At 35.2% G+C, this 20,748-nt stretch overlaps 1 protein-coding gene and 1 long non-coding RNA gene across 2 annotated transcripts; both read right to left on the reverse strand.

Moving 5' to 3' along the window:
- Positions 1-7,381: 7,381 nt before the first annotated feature.
- Positions 7,382-8,749, reverse strand: LOC128223848 (uncharacterized). Its single transcript, XR_008259374.1, has 4 exons — positions 8,646-8,749; positions 8,405-8,460; positions 7,873-7,980; positions 7,382-7,445 (listed from the first exon to the last, which is right to left on the reverse strand). It is a non-coding gene; the product is annotated as an uncharacterized LOC128223848 (long non-coding RNA).
- Positions 8,750-11,448: 2,699 nt separating this feature from the next.
- Positions 11,449-20,460, reverse strand: LOC128223590 (uncharacterized). The gene is made up of 6 exons (XM_052932865.1): positions 20,029-20,460; positions 14,545-14,667; positions 13,875-14,264; positions 13,476-13,599; positions 12,038-13,202; positions 11,449-11,919 (listed from the first exon to the last, which is right to left on the reverse strand). Exons 1-6 carry the CDS (start codon positions 20,393-20,395, stop codon positions 11,449-11,451), a joined length of 2,640 nt encoding a protein of 879 aa, XP_052788825.1. The 5' UTR covers positions 20,396-20,460.
- Positions 20,461-20,748: the final 288 nt, after the last annotated feature.

Here is a 20,748-nt window from a genome sequence, read left to right on the forward strand (position 1 = left end):
AAAACTAAAAATGCTTTCTTTTCAATGGTCGGACAGAGTGCCCATCCTTAACCCCTTAGTGACCGTAAATCTCTACAGAACAAAAATAATGGCAATTGATCTCAATGGCTCCAAACTCTAGATCCCTATGACTAACGGTGATACTATATTATATGACATTTTGGCACTGATGTGTTCCCAGCCTAGACGATCATAAATTCGTCAGGTTTGAGCGACCAAATGACTGTTTAAAGTAACGGGACAGTCCTTTATACCAATAACACAGTTATACAAAGAGTAAGCGTGACGGAAAAAGCTATTATAACGGATTACCAGGTAATCGTCTAAATAATGATGATGACACAATTAACTGATCATTATGAAACTGATCCACAAATACTTGCTAATTCAAACATTCTACGTATGAAACAGGAACGTGATACAAGTAATGCGTTATTCTGTCGAAGTGATACTGGCTATATTGACGAATGTGAATACTTCTGACAACTATTCCTGCCCTAGCAGTTCTTCCAGGATTAAGACACCTTACTCATAGGCTTACCAAAAGACGACTATGCGGGCGACATTTTAGAGCCCTGTAACGAATATCGGCGCCGTCTCTTGGAAAGGGGTAGGACACTTAAGGATAGTCCGCAAACACGCCTGGTCAATAGGCGCAACTCCTGTTAAGTTTCAAGAGAATTTAAATGTTCTTCAGACTGTTACACGATCAGATACGCGAACAGTCTAGGGATATACAATACGTATTTGTTAACATAGCAACGAATGAAACTATCGTTATCGAACCATAAATGGACACTAACGTTACTAAAGTCCTGATGTGACTTCAATAATTCCATTTTATAGATAAAAATACGCTATTTATATTTTGTATGTGTATGCCTGCAAATAATGCTATAAAGTATTATAAATCTAAGTGGTTTACAATCATTGATCTCGGTCTATTCTCAAATAGGGAGCGCTATTGCTGCAGGGGATTTTAACGGCCAATACGTAAAAAATAGATGCCAAAATACGTCTGTGAAATCATTATTGTTGACAGACCTTATTGATAAGACCAACCTTATATCCGTATAACACAGTTTTGGATTAAATGAAGGAACTTTCATACCGACAGGTAACATAGTTGATCATATACTAGTTAAACGTGCATTTATTGTTGGTAGAGCGGCAAATTTTAAATTAGTGTCTACATATAATGAAATAACCTCTGACCGTTTGACTTTGCGTGTCACAAATGTTCAGCGGATAATATTCATATTTATACGGAAGAAATACATCAAGGCCTTAGTAACAAATCAATAAAAGGCGTAGACCCAGACATTTTAAATGATTTAAAAACAAATTAGCTGAAAATGCAGAATGTCATTTACCGTACAGTAAATTCAATAAATGGGCTAAACTCTGCTGGGACCGTGTGTTAAAGACGTCTATACAAAAGCGTAGAGGGGCGCCCAAGACGAAACAACCATACATCCTTCCGCTTGTACAAATCAGAAAGACTTTCGACGAAAACAAAAAATGTGAGAAATAAGGTGATAAATGATCTAAACTTAGCAGCTGAGTTAGACTTCGAATTATTCTGGAAACTACTACATAGAAAACAAGGTAAAGTGCCAGACATCTGCAATGAGCCGATAGTTTTATAATATCACATACACAGATGAAAAGGTTATTCACGGTTTTAAAGTTCGACCAGAAATCTGCATTTGATATGGTGTGGCACAAAGGTCTCTTCCTCAAGCTAGGATGACTAGGAATTGCTACGTGTATTAGTATTTGCTTATATGGGATTAAAAGTGTAGTTAGGCTGTATTGGGAGCATTCCGAAGAAATACCAGCTCTTAAATCAATGAGACAAGGAAGCGTATTGTCAACTTTATATTATCTCGTGTACATAGATGAACTCTTTCATTCTTAGATACACTGGTAAATAGTAATCTAGGATGTTCCGTGTTTTCAACAAAGAGAGGTTATCCTTCATACGCTTATGACATTTCACTCGTCGATTTATGTCCCTTGAATTTGCAACGCATGCATGACAGTTATATAATTCAGCAAGAAGCAAAATGTTCCGCCAGTTCTATGGACTAGGTTATATAAAGTATCTTACCAGTGCACTTACTGTTCATAAGTTTGCGTGCATGATGGTTAAGAAATAAACCTGGTGCATGATGGCTGAACAACCGAGTGAATCAGGTGGAGGTTCCTCTGTGAGGTAGAAATGGGATTACGTCAACTTATTTGGTGATCCATGTAAAAAGATCATGTGCAGAAGTCTACACTCGGATTTCATGAAAATATCCTTCCCTTTTAACAGGAAATAAACACTATCTAATCGAAATGTTGTCTATTGAAACAAAGTACTACACGTAATCTATAAATTCATTCGAGTACTTAAGGTTATTTGAGGTTTGTATGTTAATAAAACATAAATAGTGAATACTAGGTTAGTGCCGTGAATAGAGAATGTTCATCCGGCAAGGCGGAGGAATATTTTCCATACCCGAGCCAGATGAACTTTCTCCCTCCACGGCACTAACCTAGTATTATTTTTATTTTGCTACTTTGTTTGTTAAATAACCATTAATTTGATTTAATTCATGTCGATGTTAAAGGATAAAGTGTTTGATGTTCAGAACTGCACTTCCTGTTTTAAGTGAGATTTTGTCATTCCCTGAATACACTATAAAACCGCCTAAAGGAAACAACAACATCAATACTTTTCAATGGCATTATTTTGGAAGTCTCACTCAGAGAAGCAGTTGGGAAGCCGAAACATTTATACAACATGAACTTGCAACATGAGCAAAGTATGTTTAGATAACAACATGCTTGACAAAAAATGGAGCTTACAGACGTGGTCGACTGACCTAGAAAAAAAACTGAGATAAAACCCTCCTTCTGGGGAAAACTCAGAAACCTCTGCCCATTTGTCATCCAGATTTACAGGATTTGTCTTGTACCACTAGATGTCGGGCCTCCTCACCCATAAGCTCCTTAACAAAGAAGTATAGAAAAAATATCATTTTCATTATTTATGTATACGTATTATGTAAAGTTATGCAAATGTATATTACTTTACTATGTTCTTTGGAGGAAAATGAAATGAAATTGACCACCCATTTGATGAGATTGCAAAGTAACAGAAAACTTTTGCAATAAAATTTTATACCGTAAATTTAACAATTTATTGACACGATGTGAACGTATCGGCTCCCCAAAGCCAAATACCTTTACATTCATATGCGCACGAAATAGTCGTGCTTATAATTCGCCACCTGGCGGTTATTTCATTTGAAACAAGGGGAAATATTTTTCTTCTTATGACGTATGAAATTATATTTCGTCACAGAAATGGAATTAACTATCGATGAATACTACACAGATTTCAGAATTTGCGGGTGGGGTAAGTTCACATGTAGATCTTCCGATTTGTGTGTGGCAGTGTCTTTATCATACGGTTCCTGCTGCATGCTCAATATTCCTTTTATTCTTTAAGACGAATAGTATTTTTATATAAAATAAATAACACATGAACATCACATTGTGTGTTCTTTTAAATTGCCGGATCTGTTGTTACATCAAAGTTGCAGCTTATGTGAACTTATTTAATCGTAAAACAAAACATACCAAAATGAATCGAAGTCCTACATAGAAAAGTCTTATAATTTTGAACCTTAACAAGTGCTAGGCAGATGCATGTATAAACTTTGGTTTGAAAAGATACGTTCAGTGATTTAGCAAATTAAACATAAAACTTCCTGAATGTGCATGCTTGAAATACATCAAGATTGTGAAGGACACTTTTACGGACGATTGAGAAGTTACCTAATTTGTCTGAGAGATAAATATTAACTCTTAAAGAACACTTACAAGATTTGAAGAGAATAAAGTGTGTCCGTGTTTTAAAGTGTCAAAATAGTTTTGTAGCACTCTGTTGTAAACGTTTTTTTCTCAAGTAGTTTTAAAGCTGCACTCTCACAGATGGAAAGTTTTGACAACTTATTTATTTTTTATCTTTGAACGAGCCACTTTTGCGAAATTCCATGGAAACCAGTGATATAAGACTGCTGACAAAAAATCAGATCGCAGATTTTTATACTTATGTTCAAAAATTAATGTTTTTGTGCATTTTCCTTAAACGGTTAGTAACGGTTTAAGCCATAAAACATTAATCTTCGAACAGAAATATGCAAGTCTGCGATCTGATCTTTTGTCAGCAATCTTTCATTATTGGTTTGCAGATATCTGCGCAAAAATTTGCCCCTTCCAAGACAAAAAATATAATAGTTGTAAAAATGGTATATCTGTTAGATTGCAGCTTTAAACAAACTATGGTATTCGTACAAGTAGGTAATTTTCTTACCTCGAATATCAGGAAGTTTAGTTAAACATTTTTGTTTCGTGACATGACATGTAATCATTTGGATGAGGCACAACTATATTGATAATTCTTAAATGTTTACCATTTATGGTGTTAGATCGGGCTTACGGCTTTGACGTATGTCACAAATAGCCTTAATCAAATTGACCGCTGACGTAGATGTACACTTTAATGTTTATGCAGTTAAGTCTATATGTGTTAAAATCATACAGAGGGCTTTCACACTGATATTTTAAGGGGTAGCGTAATTTCGTTCATTCAATATTTCATTTGCATATTAGATACCATTTGATTGCTTGGATACTATTTAATACTTGTTTCTGTATGCTGCGTTCTTTTGTCTATTTGGACCACACGTAGTAGTTAACTATTTGTCTTTTGATATTTGAGTTTCAAGATTATGATAGAGTTTTTTGTTATAATTTTGTCACTGGAATGATAAACTAAAACGCGAATAGCTCATAGACGGGATGATAAAATAATACTTTATTTATTGTCCAACCAACTTTTTGCGAGGTGTATCATCATTGTGCGTTGTTCGCTTAAAACAGAAACTTCAATTTCCTAACAGCTGTCCAAACCTCAGCCACATCTTCGTTCGAGATTGGGTTGTTACAACTAATTATCGGAATTTTATAAAACAAAATACATTTATACAAGTGTTAATGCACTAGTCAATTGTAACCACGGCCCCCCAGGTCCGGGGAATAGCCGGGATTTAAATTTTCGGTCAAGCCAACCCCGGGTTAAATCCCCGTATTGATGTTTAAACCCCGGCCAATTGCCCCCGCACCCCAGATACTCTATATAAGGCCCAATCTCGGCTTAATTTGGCGCTATGACAAAACCACCGCGGTCACCCGGCCCTCTGGGGGCCACCTGAAAAGTAAAACACGGCCCTTTTCCCCGGGTAACCCCGGTATACCCCCGGACCTGGGGAGGGGCGTGGTTATAACTGACTGGTGCATAATCAGATGTCGGATGATAAAAGTTCATTCTGTCTTACAAATGTATAATAGATGCTAGATTAAACATGTAAATTAAAAATCAAAACCAATCACATTGTAGTACCCACTGTTAAGCATGTACAAGTAAAAGGAGATTGTCAACACACTTCATGGGGACGTGATTATGAACAGTCTCAAGTCTAGACTCAGACTCAGAAAAGCATTTTGATAAAGAAATAAAAAATCATATTTATTTCATTTCTTTTACAAAAATGAATGTTAAAAATAATAAAACATTCAAATATTAAAATATTTCAGCAAATTTTACTATCAATGCTCTGATAAAAGTAAAATTACAATAAAATGAAGTTTTGCAATAATGAGTCTTGAGTTTAACTTCAGACTTGAGACTTTTCGTAATCTCTGCCCCTGATTCTTAAGTCTATTTCTTCTGACTTACCTTTTAATGGCAATGACTGGTCATTTTAAAAACATTGGATATTCCTTTTTCAAATAATGGAGAGTATGTAGAAATAAAGCATGAAACGCACTCTAATAAACGTTACAGAGTACAAAAAACAGTGGATGACAAACATGTTTTAATTACTGATATAAAACGGTTGAAAAAGCTTAACTCCCTAATAAATCTGTGAATCACACTACTTAACTTAACCATGATATAAGGGATTGCACATGTTTGGCTTTTTCAAAATGAATATCATAATTGAATATTTACGGCTAGTAAAAGTGAAAGCCGTATTTACGTTGCGATTGACTGCCAATAAGTACTGTCGTCTTTAACAATGAGTTGATCTGTTCAACTAAATGCTGCGAACACACTTCTATTGAAACACATCAGATATGTGTATGGAGAGATCACTAATCGCAACATATCGCAAATCTTACTCCTGCTGGACACTGACGACTCGATTGGATTATATAATGTGTCATTATTCATTGATAAAATATCATTATAACGTAATTGGTCGATTGGATGGTTGAATGAGTTGCAGCGTTTGGTTAACGAGTCTTAGGTCCACAATGATTATAATTATTAAAAATCACTGGTTTATAACTAGATAATTAATTAATAATTTAGTAAAGTTAATACATAAAATTAGGCGCAAGCTAATTTATAATACCAGTTTACTACTTACTTATAATTTTTATTTTTCAGGAGCGTTTAATACAAGGTCTAAACATCCGTCATTGACTAACTTCATGCATCAATTTTGGCGCTAAATGTGATGGCGACACTTCAAATACATTTCCTTAATAAAACGTTGCCTTCCACACTGTGGTAGCAGTGTATCGGAATGTGTAGTTAAGTTGCGGAGTTAAGATATATTTAACAGTTGTGTTTTCTAATGCCGTCGTGCAAGATTTGTTGTATTATTTGACTATTGAGTATAGCTGTGTAAATAAAAAAATATGAACACTGGAATGTGATCGCATGGACTATTTATGTTGTTTCTTTCAGTTTAATATCTCAGAAAATATTACATTAACTCAGATAAAACAAATGTCAAATCCTTTGGTGAAAGGTTTATAATACATTTTCTCTCAGATATTACTTGTATCACTAGCCTGAGGTCATAGTCAGTTTTATTATACGCCTCATACCAAAACTAATCGGGATTTAAAGTTGTAAACTGTCCCTATTTAATAACACAAGGAACTGGCAGCTGATGAAAAATCAAATACACAACATGTGATCGCAATAAATTAACTAATTTACAGACTTCCAAGGGCTATGATAGTTTACATATTTATACTGGTAACTTTAAATGTTTAAATTTGCGTTCTTATGTTAAGCCTTATGCAAACAAAACGCTCCTGTCTTTGATTCAACTTTAAAACCATATTGATACTTGACCATTTTCTTACTGTTGTGACAGCATTTTAGTAACATTTATGCCCAGACAGAGTAGATAACAAGTTTTAGATTTTGTGAAATGCATACAAAGCAGCAATAGCCATTTCGGTCAAATATATAACAGCCATTTTTTCCTTGTGCACTTAAAGAATTATATCAAGTTACATTTACCTTTACATTTCGATGATGTCTAAAAGGAAGCCCATTTACCTGGCAAGTCCACTATGCAAGTTCTCTTTTCAAAGCAGAATAAGATATTTTATTTGTTAAATCAGCTTAGGTTTTAACGTAAAAGTGACAGAGTCCAATTGAAAAGATTAAATTTGTCAAACCTGTGATTACATATTTTACAGAATTTAATAGTTTAACAGTATGCAAAGATTGACATGTATTAAAAGACAATATGCCAAACTGATTAACTCTCGGAAAAATGGTGAATTATGAGAAATGGAAAGATATCACGAAAAACTGAAAGATTCATAATAATTGCTTGTGTTTTCATTGGTCAGATGACCGCATGATGCAGAAATTGTAGAGAAAAACATCCCTTGCCGGATTTTTTTAATATTTAAGTGTCTGTTTATAAGGCTTAACTTGGCACGCATTTAAGAAAACAACACTATTCATTTTTTGTATGTTTTCTACACACAAACAAGTCTTACAGGAGTGACTAACATCTTCATCCACCTGAAGTATCTGATTCATAGCTGCATGTCGTCGTCTCACGTTGCTTGACTGCTTTGTGGATAAACTTATTGGCACACCAGAATCTGCAGAGAAGACACAATGTTTTATACATACTTCTGTTAATGGATAACAAATAACTGTACACAATCATTTAAGGCATACTCAAGTCAATATGTAGCCATACCATTGAAAAATAGCGCAGATGAGATCATTAATTCAACGATTTTGAGAACATTCATGAAATATATTACATAGGCGGTTATTGCCCATACTAAGGATAAGGTTAGCCATGTCCTATAACCACTTCGCAGACAGCCTGACATTCAGGCAGACGGACGGACGGACGGACAGACAGACAGACAGTAGAGTACGACCGTATTACACTAGGGCGGGGGGGGGGGGGTGGGTACAGACTACCTTTTTGTGATATGTAGTGCGTATTTCATGTGGATTTATGATTGGTATTTAAGAAACTTTCATACCGTTATCTAATCACTAAATGCTTACCAGACGTTGCGGTACACCAATTTAATATCTGGCTGGTTCGTCATCATCCCCCGGGCCTGTTCAGAACAATAAGGTAGTTATTACACAATTACACAACTGATCACGTAAATACTCAAACCCACAAGTGTACCTCCTGGACACAAAGTGGCTTATGGTACCTCTTAACCTGGCTATAAAGACAAATCTTGGATACAAACTAAGAATCGCAACGTGTGGAATGTAAATTATGCCAGACGCATACCTTACAGAACCGCGCATGAGATAATCCTAACATTATCCACATCCATTCGTCATCATCGACGCATTTAATTTTGTTTCAAAGAAATCCCTCCGTTTTCTTTTTTTGGAACTGAAAATGAGGCGTTCTGACTTTAGAAACAAGCCTTTTACAAACAAATATTTAAAAGATAATTTGGAATAGTCTAACTAGGTTATGCAATATCAACTGGCCAAATTTTAACCAAATATTGTATCTACATCACTTAAAAATAATATCGATTAAAATTGGTCAACCCTCATTATTTACCTCTATCCTCTTCATTCAATGTTCCTGTGGTCTTTAAGGTGAAACATTGATGTTTGTCCTCTGTTGGGTTCCTTGAATATTTAGTTATTTCTGTTCAGGTACACATTGCTATGCTAGATACTGATACTGTCGTCATTTCTGTCAATATCCGTCGTCTTTACGTAGGTAGTTGAACAGGGCGATTTTCGCATGGGGGTATGACTGGTTGTCAAGGTAACAGGATAGTTCGAACACTCCGAGCACGATCAGGCTACTTTTACGTTTTGCTGAAACAAATCTTGATATTCCAAGTTAAAATAGAATTTGGAAACAACCTGTCTAATGCATGGTAGTGTGTGTGGGTAATAACCAGCTGCCCTGTTAGCTCAGTTTGTATGAGCGCTGTGCTAGTGTTTCGGCAGTTGTGGGTTCAATCCCAACTCCGGGCACTTTCCTCTATGGTTTATTTTAATGGTGGCAGCAGTAAACGGCAGGAGTGCCTCTGTCGGCCTAAAAGGTTAATAGGGTTGTATAATTTATTTGTTGGGAAGAACCAGTCACCCGGTTTTTCAGTTGGTTTGGGCGTTTTGCAAGTGATCCGGCGAATCCACTACCAACGCACTTATCCTTCCACGTTTACTTAAGAATAGATACAAGGGATAACAAGACGAATGTTGATGTTAGGCATCAAAGACTCGGCTGAATGGGTTTTATTGAATATTAATATATATCTATTTATGTTCATGAAACATGGGGATTGACCCAAATGGACGTCATTATCACCGTTTACGTTACCATAGTAAACATTAAGCATATATTGCGGACAAAATAAATCATTTCTAAACCTAACGGATGTTGGCAAATCATTATGCGATAAATATCGAGCCTCGTTTATACTTTCAACTATGATAGAATACAAAGCATTTCCCTCATTCAGTATACAGTCTACATCGACAGCCGTTAATGAGGACATGTGGTTGTGTTCGTAACTAAAACAGGCTAATAATGCAACCAGAGCCATAGCGGTACAACACCTCTTACCATTATCAGTTTTCGCGTTTTCTTTCCCCGCAAAAAGATGTAGGAGAACGCTATAAACACGGACATAGCCGAACTATGACAGTTTAATCAACTTTTTAGATCGTAGTTACTCGATCGTCTCCGGCATGCGTAAATTATTTAGACAAGTACCCTGCATTATCACCGATAAAATTATTGGTGTCGGGTCGATTCGGCCGAGATATCATTTCGGCCTACTTTTATTCATTAATGTTTGTTTTAAAGCGTGTGAATTACGCTTTGAACTTTCATTTTACATCAGTTAAATTTAAATTTTGTTAATTTCGTTATTGCGACTTATATTTGTTAGTAAAATCGTGTGAATTATGCTTTGTACTTCCATTTTATATCACTTAAATTTAAAATAGTCAAATAATGTCGTGTTAAGGCACTTATGAATAATTAAAACTATTATTCACAATATGCCCGTAAATTCTCACATGCTTATTTACTACCACAGCGTGTATATAAATCGTTTTCACAGAAATTAAATTCTAAAATAACGAACTCGTATGACCGGCGACCAATCAATACAAAAACACAGAAAATAACCTTTTTTAATTTCCTGTTTTAAGCATTAGGCTTATTCGTTTTATATGACGTTTTGGAAGCTTTACACGCATCAACGGCTACCTCCAACGGTTATTGACTAAATTTTTAAGTAAAGTTGAATAAGAGTTGATATCATTAACAAATCTTCTTTTTTTCATAACTAAAATTTATCCGTATACACTTCCCCATTGACAATTGCAAACATGTATCCCCATAGACGCGGCCCCCAGGCCGTGTCTAATAATTGATAACTTACAATCATATTTGATAATGTACAAACCTTTTTGCAAATGACAATACCAGCTTAGCATCTATGTGTAGATTTACTTTGTACATAACTGTACATCTCTTAAAATCAGTACCTGTTGAATAACTCAATACATTGATGGCATGAAGTAAGATTGTCAATAATTATTTTATAACTTAAAACTTTTTAATCGGTTACCTACGACCTTGAGCATTCTAAGGTTAAATATCAAACATCGCTCGAGACTGGTTTAAAAAAGTCCTGCACCGTATACCTTGGTATATGCAAAATATGTCGCAGTTTCCGTCTATGTTCTGTACAGTCAATTGTTTAATGAAACCGCTCATTTTTAAAGCTTCGGGAATGGATTAAATTACACACCACCTACCAATCCTTCTGGGTATCGGCTGTCAGAATACATACACCCCTATGACATCATTTAACCAACTCGACCAAAAGTAGTAGAGAATCCAAAATTTGGACAATGCAGACGAAAAAATGGCGCGGATGCGATACTGATGTTGTATCTAGAATCGATATATCATTGGATAAGCGTTTATTTTGATTGACAGACGGCGACTGTTTATATAAATGCGAATACATACATATCAATCTTAGTTCATAAATATTTTGTTTCCCGCCAAAAAAACATGTACAATTTGCTTACCGGCCTGCATGAGCCTAATATGAGCAATGAATGATAAGCTGTTTTGGTTCCCCTTCATAGTTTAGTGATTCCCCGAAACTCCGGCAAAGAAATGAAGTAGTCCCCTTCATATGAAACGTATATGACTTGTAATCGAGCGCTGCACGATCGACTTCAAGGCCGTAATAATACGTCAAAGGCATAATTGGTATAGTTGTAGTTTGTATAATGAGAAATTCAAGCAGTGTCTTTATTATATGAATTGTGTTCAACTTACCTTCGTAAACATCACCATCTGAAGAAGGCCATTCATCAACAAGCACGTCTATTTGTTCCGTTGTTGAAAGCCCAGCCATGTTTGTTACTTTTACAGTAAAATAATAGGTTCCGTTGTGAGTGCCATTATGCGTATTCTTAACATTTAATTTGTCGAGTGGTATTGTGTAGTTAATGTATGCACAGGAACCAATATCTGGGCAGTAGCATTCTTCTGATGAGCATGAATCCTGAAACGAGGGAAACAGTGTGTAAACATAAATTATTATACGCAGTTTAAGACACAAATGTATGGTAAGGTACCTGATTGAAACTAGTTCCATTACATATACGTGTAGATATACGTACATTTATGGTCATAACAGCATGGTGCTCACTTAGAAGCTCGGTCATTGTGTCGGCTATTCCAAACGTCCAATGTATTTTAGATATCCCACTATGTGGATCAAGTGCGGCAAACGTCATCTTCATTTTGGACAAGTCCGTGCTTTTATGTACATACAGCATATCGTATCTTATAGTGTCTTCAATAAGCCATAGGTCGTGGAGGTGTGGTGCAGAGCCATCAATAAATATAGTTCGGTTATCGCTAAGGGTATTTCCAGCTATATCAATAGCCTTTATGTTCAGTGTGTAAGTATCTCCATCAGTAACATTCAAATCCTTGCAAAATGATTGATTTTTGAATGAAGGGACAGGTTGTTCTACAGAAAATGTACCGTGATTCAGGCTCCACGATATATGGTATGCAATAATACCATACACATTCGATGTTCCAGAAACAGGTATCTCCCCAGTTGTTTGCTCGAATGAGTGGCTAATGAGATCGTCCGGATCGGGCTCAATAGGATTCAGAAGTTCATTTTGAATGTAGAAATCGTTGTAAAAATAATCTTTCCAGCTTATACAGACATCGCTGTGATGGGTTTGCCATGTGTAATCTGTAGCAGGTGACGATGATGTAAATCTGAAAGGCTTTTCAGTCCAGATTTGAATGGACGAAGTGTTATCGTATAGAACAAAGCGGCGTGACTGTCGAACATTGCCTGCCACATCCTTCACCTCAAGTGTTAAACAATAGAGCCTTGGTGTGTCTGAAGTAAGATTTAGATCCATGTTTGTGACTGTGTGGTTAACCATTGTACTCAAAACGTTATTTGCGTAATCTACCTTTAGCGTCCCTTCCGAGGACAAAACTTCATTTACCCGAATTTCGTAGCTCTCAATAGATGAAGCGGTGTGTGAGGCTCCCCCTGGAGGAACAGGATCCAACCAACCGTCAAACTCGACGTTGTGGAAATATGACCGCGTGATCCGTTTGCTCAGATGGAGAGGATCAGAGCCACATGTTGATAATTGTGAACAGTGTTCAGGTGGTTGGCTGTCATAGCGATAGCAGACTGTTCGGTGTTTTACAGTTTTGTGGTAAGGTTTAGCGCTTTGAACAGTTTGGGTTCTTGTATCTTTGGCTTTCAAGTAACCGCCACCTTTCACTTCGTATTCCAAACACAACCTGTTCACAAATAGCAAATGCTAGTATGCATTTATTTCATGATTATTTATGTAAAAGCCAAAACTGTTGTTCCAGGGTGGAGCGGTGACATCTAAACTGTTTGTTGAGGCTAATATGCCGAGGGCAACAATTCAGAATGTCATCCCCGACACCAAAGGACAACGGTATTGACTGTTACCCGAATAACAATTAAATAACTGCTCTATTACATGATTATATTGATATAACGAATCAGGGGATTTAATTTGATTTATTTTCGTACAATTTACTTACGCCTGGCCATTTGCGAGTGTGTACGTAGTCGTAAAATTTTGTGAATCATAATGTGCGCTCCTAACAGACTGGCTCGAATTTACATCTGTAAGTCGTCTGTTTGTTGGTAAAGTAGTGAGCGAACCTGTCACAAATACAGTTATTATTTCATAGTGAAAGGTAAACTATGTTATATACGCTAACGACCGAATTCAAACATGTTTGTTAACTTTTTTCAGTGTTTACAAGCACAAAATGGTACATTATACAGCCGAGATTTGTTTCGTCGCCGCAAAAGTGTTCACATATTTCCTTATGTTATGTTATGTACATTAGCTGGAAAAGAAACCTTAAAATATATACCCACATTTGTCATTTACAATACAATGAACTACTGTATCCAATATATGAGACACATACCTGATACGGATTGGCGTTGCATATATACTGTTGCGTCCGTTATTCCGAAGTTTTGTTCAACAATATATGAAGGGCGCGAATAGCTGGAAATGTCAATTATGTATTCAGTGCTCAAATCATACTGCATAATTGTCGGCTGATAATTTCCATATATATCTTGCAAATACTGACACTCGGTTGAATTGCTCGATGACATTGCTGTCTTCTTTTCACCATTTGGTCCAATCGCCACAGTGTCACATGTTAAGATGGATGGTTTCTGAATTGGTTGACACGACGTTTCCACATAATTTGAAACACTGGTAAACCCCGCTGCGCACGAGCAGTCCTTGGTGAGACCATTTCTGCAGCTCCCTGGCCAACAATAGTGGTTGTTCCAGGAACACATCCCTAAATGACATGTTCGACATACGTATACAAGTATGAACCATGCTATTATTAATGCCATTTGTAAAGAACCTGTAAATACGATACAGTTTGTGAAAAGAAAACAGTTTTTGTTACAAATATTTTGTTTGATTTTATTATCGATTGATACGTTCATATTTTTCCCGCGTTTTATAGAAAAATGGACTATAAAAAGAAGACCTTCTCTCCTTGTTCAAAAGAAATATATATTTTCAAACGTGAGTAATTATTTTGTCATAATACGTTTATTTCATATCCTTACGCTGGCATTCTTTGTCGCCGTTGTATCGCTTGAAGAATACATTGTTGTCGTTACACTCCTTGCAGTATACATTGTAGGATGATGTGCAGCTTCGGTATTTACACTCGGCGATTGATGGACATACTTAAAAAGAAACCCGTATTCCCTGAATTGGTTACAAATGTTGGCGTAAACGACATTGTTTATTCCCTATAACTACACGACTATTGAAGGTGTCCTTCTGGTGTGTCATAAATTAAGGGTTGGTGCTGAAATTGTTTCGTTTGGACGTACTGGTAGCCCGCTTACACGCCATAATGACAATCATTTTAATGCGTTAAGTGTACTTTTCTGAACTGTTGAGTACTCTCTGTAAAACATGAACTATCGTGTCCATCATATTTGGTATGTGTGAGACTAAATGAAATATGTCCATCCGACATCTAATTTACACTTTTTAAAATGTATCTTTTTTTATAAGATTCCGAATTTTAGGTTGTAACAACTCAATCTCATATGAAAATGTGACTGAGGTTTAGGCGGCCTATTGGAAAAAGGAATTATTTAATTGATTAATGTTCCTTAAAGAGATAATAACAAAAATGTCGTTTTTTTTATTTAGCGTTGACATTCAAAAAACAAAACAAAAAAAGCGGCAAAATTGAATTTACTTGAAAAACATCAACTGTACATACATGTTGTCATCAATAAAACGAGGTATAAGTTTATCTCAGTACAAACATTCGTTTTATTTCCTACGTGTCCATGTTTATCAAATTGAACTGTGACATTCAATACATGAAAATAAACTCTAAAGAAACTGACAATCATGTGGCTCTGAATCATGCATTCTGGTGTTTAGCTTATGTAAGGGTGAAAGGCCGACAACTGTCCACTTTTTCAAAGAAACGAACAATCCAAGACACGCATTGCCGAGGTTGTTTATTTTCGCTGACAAAATGGACAGTTTGAGGCATTTCACTTGCTTCAACGTGTAAACAACGAGGTCCAATCTTGAATTTCATGGTGCCATTGTCAACTTATTTGACACTGTCCAACCCATTGAAAAGATACTAATCATAGTTTATCTTGATAATCTTTAAAACAAATTAAGCTTATATTAGTATTGATCGGTTTGCTATATAAATTGAAAACGAAATATACGTTCAACTATAAAAATGTTTTACATAGTAACGCAAAATTGGATAGTCAATAGTTATTGTATCATTTTATCATCCAACCTATGAACTAAAACTAGACACGAACTGCAGTAAAAAACAGAACTATAATAATCTTGAAACACAAATAGCAAAATACAAATAATTAACTACGTGTGATACTAATAGACTTAAGCACGCAACATACAAAAACAATTGTTGAATTATATCAAAGTGATTAAATGCTACCTTCAAATTATTCAATATTTATTATATAATTATACATATATGACATGCTTGAATCAACGAAATGACGCATCTCTAACAGTATCAATGTGAAAGCACTTTGTATGACTTTCACACAGATAGACTTAACTACATGAACATTAAAGTGTACATCTACGTCAGCAGTCAGTTTGAATAAGGCTTTTTTTGACATTATCAATTGCTGTAAATCGCATCTAACACCATAAATGGTAAACATTTAGGAAGTGCCAAAACAAATGTTTTTATGCGATGTTAGAAAAAAATATACTTAAACGACCATCATTGCTTGTTCAAAACAACTTAAGGAAATCACGTTTAATACAGATTGTAAGAAAACTATATTAAACCCTTTAAAACAAGGAAACCCTTTATTATTCTCAAATCCCTGAAAGTGTTCTTTAAGAGTTAATATTTATCTCTCAGACGATTTAGGTAACTTCTCAATCTTCCGTATTAGAACCTTTTACAACCATGATATGTTTTAAGCATGCCCAAAAAGGGTAATTTATGTTTAATTTGATAAATCACTGAACGTTACTATTTCAGTAAAGCGGTCAACACTTAAAGGTTAAATCTGTTAGGCACTTATTTGCTTTAACATTATAAGACGTACAATAATGAAACTTTTGATGTAGGACTTTTATTTATTATCTAAGAACACAAATGAATATTCTAAAGCATATACAAATGCTTTTTTCAATGTATACACTAACTTATTTCATTTAATGAAAGAAGAAGTGCTTAAGGGATATGGAAGTCCGGATCGTTCGAAAAATTGTGTACAATATTCCGAAACACAAAATACCTCTTGTTTTCTAATTGATCACTTTCCTCCACTATTCACTTAATAACAACATTTAAGATGTTGTATATAAACGCTCGTTAAATATAAAAAAAAAAACAGGTCAAGGGTAAGATATTGATATTGCGCAAAATGGTGATTCAACTTACAGGTTTTATATAAAATAAGTTTGGAAAGTTGATCTTGGTGATAAGGTTTTATCGTAATAAAAGGAAATCTGATGAAAATGTCTGACAAAACTGTCGATGGAACGCGAATATTTGAACAAATGTTGACGTTAGCAGTCTATCTTGAATATTCTCAGTTTAAAAACTGTTTTTAATATTGGAACTATATAAACAATCTCTAGTTTGGCATATGCGGTTGTTATTGTATGCATACTGTCGGTCATAATTCGAAGTCGGGTTTTACCTTATACTTAACACAAGTGTATTGTGGAGAGGTGTATTATTTCTCCCATTGTACGAAACTATACAATTATATACGTCACATGACTACTGTCAAAGTCACAAAACTTCATTGTATTATGGGTATTGTATTAAATGTGAACATGTGGTCAATCTCAGCCCGTGTCCCTTGTCTAATGTGATGTGTTTAATATGTGAATGCTGGATTTTGATCTGATGAAAATGATGTTTACATCTTTCTGAGACTCTATCATTTTCAATTTCTATCCCTCCTCTTTCTGAATTCCTTTTATTACGCTCTATATCAGACACAAGCTGATTTTCTAGCAATATCTTTTATAGATTTCAATCATATTTTACATATGTTTGTTAAACAAATTGGTAAATAATATTAAGCAGCTACAGAGTGCCTAATAAGCCCACTCGTATTTATGTTCTTAATAGTTTATTAATTATTTAATGAAAAAGAACTACGAAAGTGTGCATTATGTATTTTCATGTGCATTCCACGTGAATCAATTCATGCACTGTTCTTATTATTTACTGGAATAATGTTCTGGAATTCTGTATTTGACAAGTATTTCGTTAGTGTTTGAATGAAACAAAAAACTGTATCAGGTCTTTGAGTGTGGTTGTGAGGCGCCCTTTATAAAAAGACACAAACGGAGGCAATCTACACATAGCGCCCAACTAAAGGGAAGTTCTGTCGAACCGACAAAAAGTTCTAGACGTGTTCCGTGCCTGAGGTTCCTACCGACGGTTTGCCTTTTATGCCCGGATATTGAGTGCCCCCTTTCTATTATCCTGTTTGTATTAACTATGGACCCCTATTGCATACCAGAGCCATGTTAATAGAGCATTTAAAAACAACAATTTTTTAATTTTGGCCCACGGTGTGCGATTGATATATCATAAACAGCATTGACTGATTTATTTATACACGTAAAAACCAGCTGTCACCTGTGGCAAAATAGCTGTTGATCATCGCGGATGTATTTGTTTTTTTGTCTTCTTGTTTCGTTTGGTATGTTTTACATGTTTATTGAGTAAACTTTGTTCTGAATTTTGTTGGATGTTATTTTCTACCAACTCAGATTAAGTAGATCCAAATATTTGACCATGCTGGAAATCCTTTTCTCCCACCTCAGATAAGCTGATCCAATAATTTAACCATGCTAGCACGTAAATTAGCAAATTATCACGTAACTATACGCGAATTTGCTTAACTGAGCTGGGGGAAAAAGCATCTACCATGGCCGTTCGTGTTAGATGCGTGTGTCCCAACCCTCGCACAGTTGTTCTGTAGGGAAGAGGTACTTATTATGAATTCTTCTTATCTATATTTTATTCTTTTATTAATCAAGCTCGTACGTTTCAGATTCTCAAGAACTACTTTCACCTAAGTAATTCGTCTGTCAACACGTGATATTTGATAATTGTTTTGCTGGATATTCTAATTTCGGTTTGATGTTAGTAATCGTCATAAATTTTCTGTTTCCATTAGCACGTTGGCATAGTTTTGTCCGGTAATCAAATTAACCACTACATTTTATCTGTCATTAAATTTTGCGACAAACTTGCTGAAACTTAAACGCTAGTCATTTATATCGAATAACGTAGTTCCTTGACCTTATGACAGTTCATATAATATCTTTTTTCTGTTTAAAGCAACTCAAAAGATAATGACTTTAAAGCTGAAATTGTTATGAATGATAGTGTTTACCTCAAAATTATGACATGATGATGATTATGATGGTAACATCTTACATAATAATACGAGTGGTTTAATTAGCTACTCACTTCATTCCTTTTAGAGTATGTTTAATATTATGAGGATCAAACTAACATAAACCGAATCTACTTTTGCCTTTGTCAAAAGTGACATTGAGATACCATATCTCACCCGGTAATGACGAGCTATTAGTGAATCTTATTCAACTTAAACATGCTTTAAGACCTTAAACGATGAATTATAACTTCCTTCGATATTATAGTATTACAATGCATTCGTTTTCCTCAACGCTATATATATATATATATATATATATACAGAACATACATGTACATAAGTTGACCAGGGGCAGATAACAATAATGAACAACAACTAAGGTGACTTTTGTGTTATATCGCTTAGAATGCCCCTAAAATCGCGCTTAACAGCCTGACAAAAAACATCGGGAAACTCGTGATAAATAACAACAAATAAATACAAAAATAGTTCAAGAGAATTCAGTATTTACGGAACGTGCGCACCAGCGGAGTAGGCTAATTAGGTTTTACTGTTCTATTTAATAACACTTTCAATGTCTCCTAACATGTTTTTTTTTGTTTTTGTTTTAGCCTACTGGGCTGGTCCGTGTATTTTCCTTTGTATTATTAATGAATAAAAGTCAATCAAAATAGACAATGTCTCATGGAAACTTAAGCAGAGGGATAACATGTGCAAATTTTAGTTATACCAACTATCTTATGCGTTTGATCATCAACAACTGTATGGATCGTATAGTGTATCGATATTTACTTCCGATTTTATCGTAATGGATATTTAAATTTACGTTGAGGGAACATTTAACTCGTCGATTGATTTCGAAATTATTTAATACAGAGTATTTGTACGGAGCAGATACGTTAAAAGAGCAGAAAGTCAAAATGTGAATGACACTGATTAATCGTAACTACCCATATGGGACGCTGATATATCAATAAAATTTTGACCTCGTTTAAGTTCTTATAAACAAGATGATTGGGGACTGAAAAATCAAAGTTTTGGTTTCGGAATAAGATCAAAAAGAGCACACACAATTATAAGTTATTGCTAAATGTGTAACCATTATCGTTTAAAGGATTCAAAAATCGTTTGTATTTTAAATACCTGTGTCGCAACAGTAGCCATAATATAGATCTGGACAATTACACCCATTTGTTGAAACCGTTCCGCCATTATAGCACCAAGTGTTGCATTTACCATAGTCATGAAACCCCGACCGGTCGTTTGGATCCCTACCACAGTCACTTAAACATGCGGCTATGTCACTTGCCAAATTAGATTTGCAACAAAACAAACGACTTCTTGATCGTGTGCCACCTCCACAAGTTCTAGAACAATCCGACCACGACTTCCAAGGAAACCATTGACAACGTGACACTGGACAATCCGCCTGTACAAACTTAGGTCCAGTAACATATGTGAACAGTACAGCAATGTAAAACACAGCTAAGCTCCAACGGTCTCCGGACATGTTGCACGTTCCAACACAAAAACAATTTAAACTCAGTCAACAGACTGCTTCCTTTTAAGCTCTTGTGAACTTATCTATTATTGGAAGTGATTTACATAAGATCACTTCTTTGCTTCCTTGATATGGATTTACTCTTTCTGTATCGTTCTGGTCAGGATCACATAAACATTTACATTGCTACTTGTTTCTTCATTTGTATTTTGTTAATATGAACTTATTGGTAGAATCATAAATAGGTCATGCGATAAAAGATATCGCATACGAGTGTTCATAAAACTAACAACACTTGCATAAGGATAATATGAAACCAATTTGTTTAGTAATAAAAAAAGATAAGTATGATCCAATAAATT

The sequence above is a fragment of the Mya arenaria genome, chromosome 17 (genome assembly GCF_026914265.1).
Source record: "Mya arenaria isolate MELC-2E11 chromosome 17, ASM2691426v1".
In the NCBI taxonomy this organism is placed as follows: Eukaryota; Metazoa; Mollusca; class Bivalvia; order Myida; family Myidae; genus Mya; species Mya arenaria.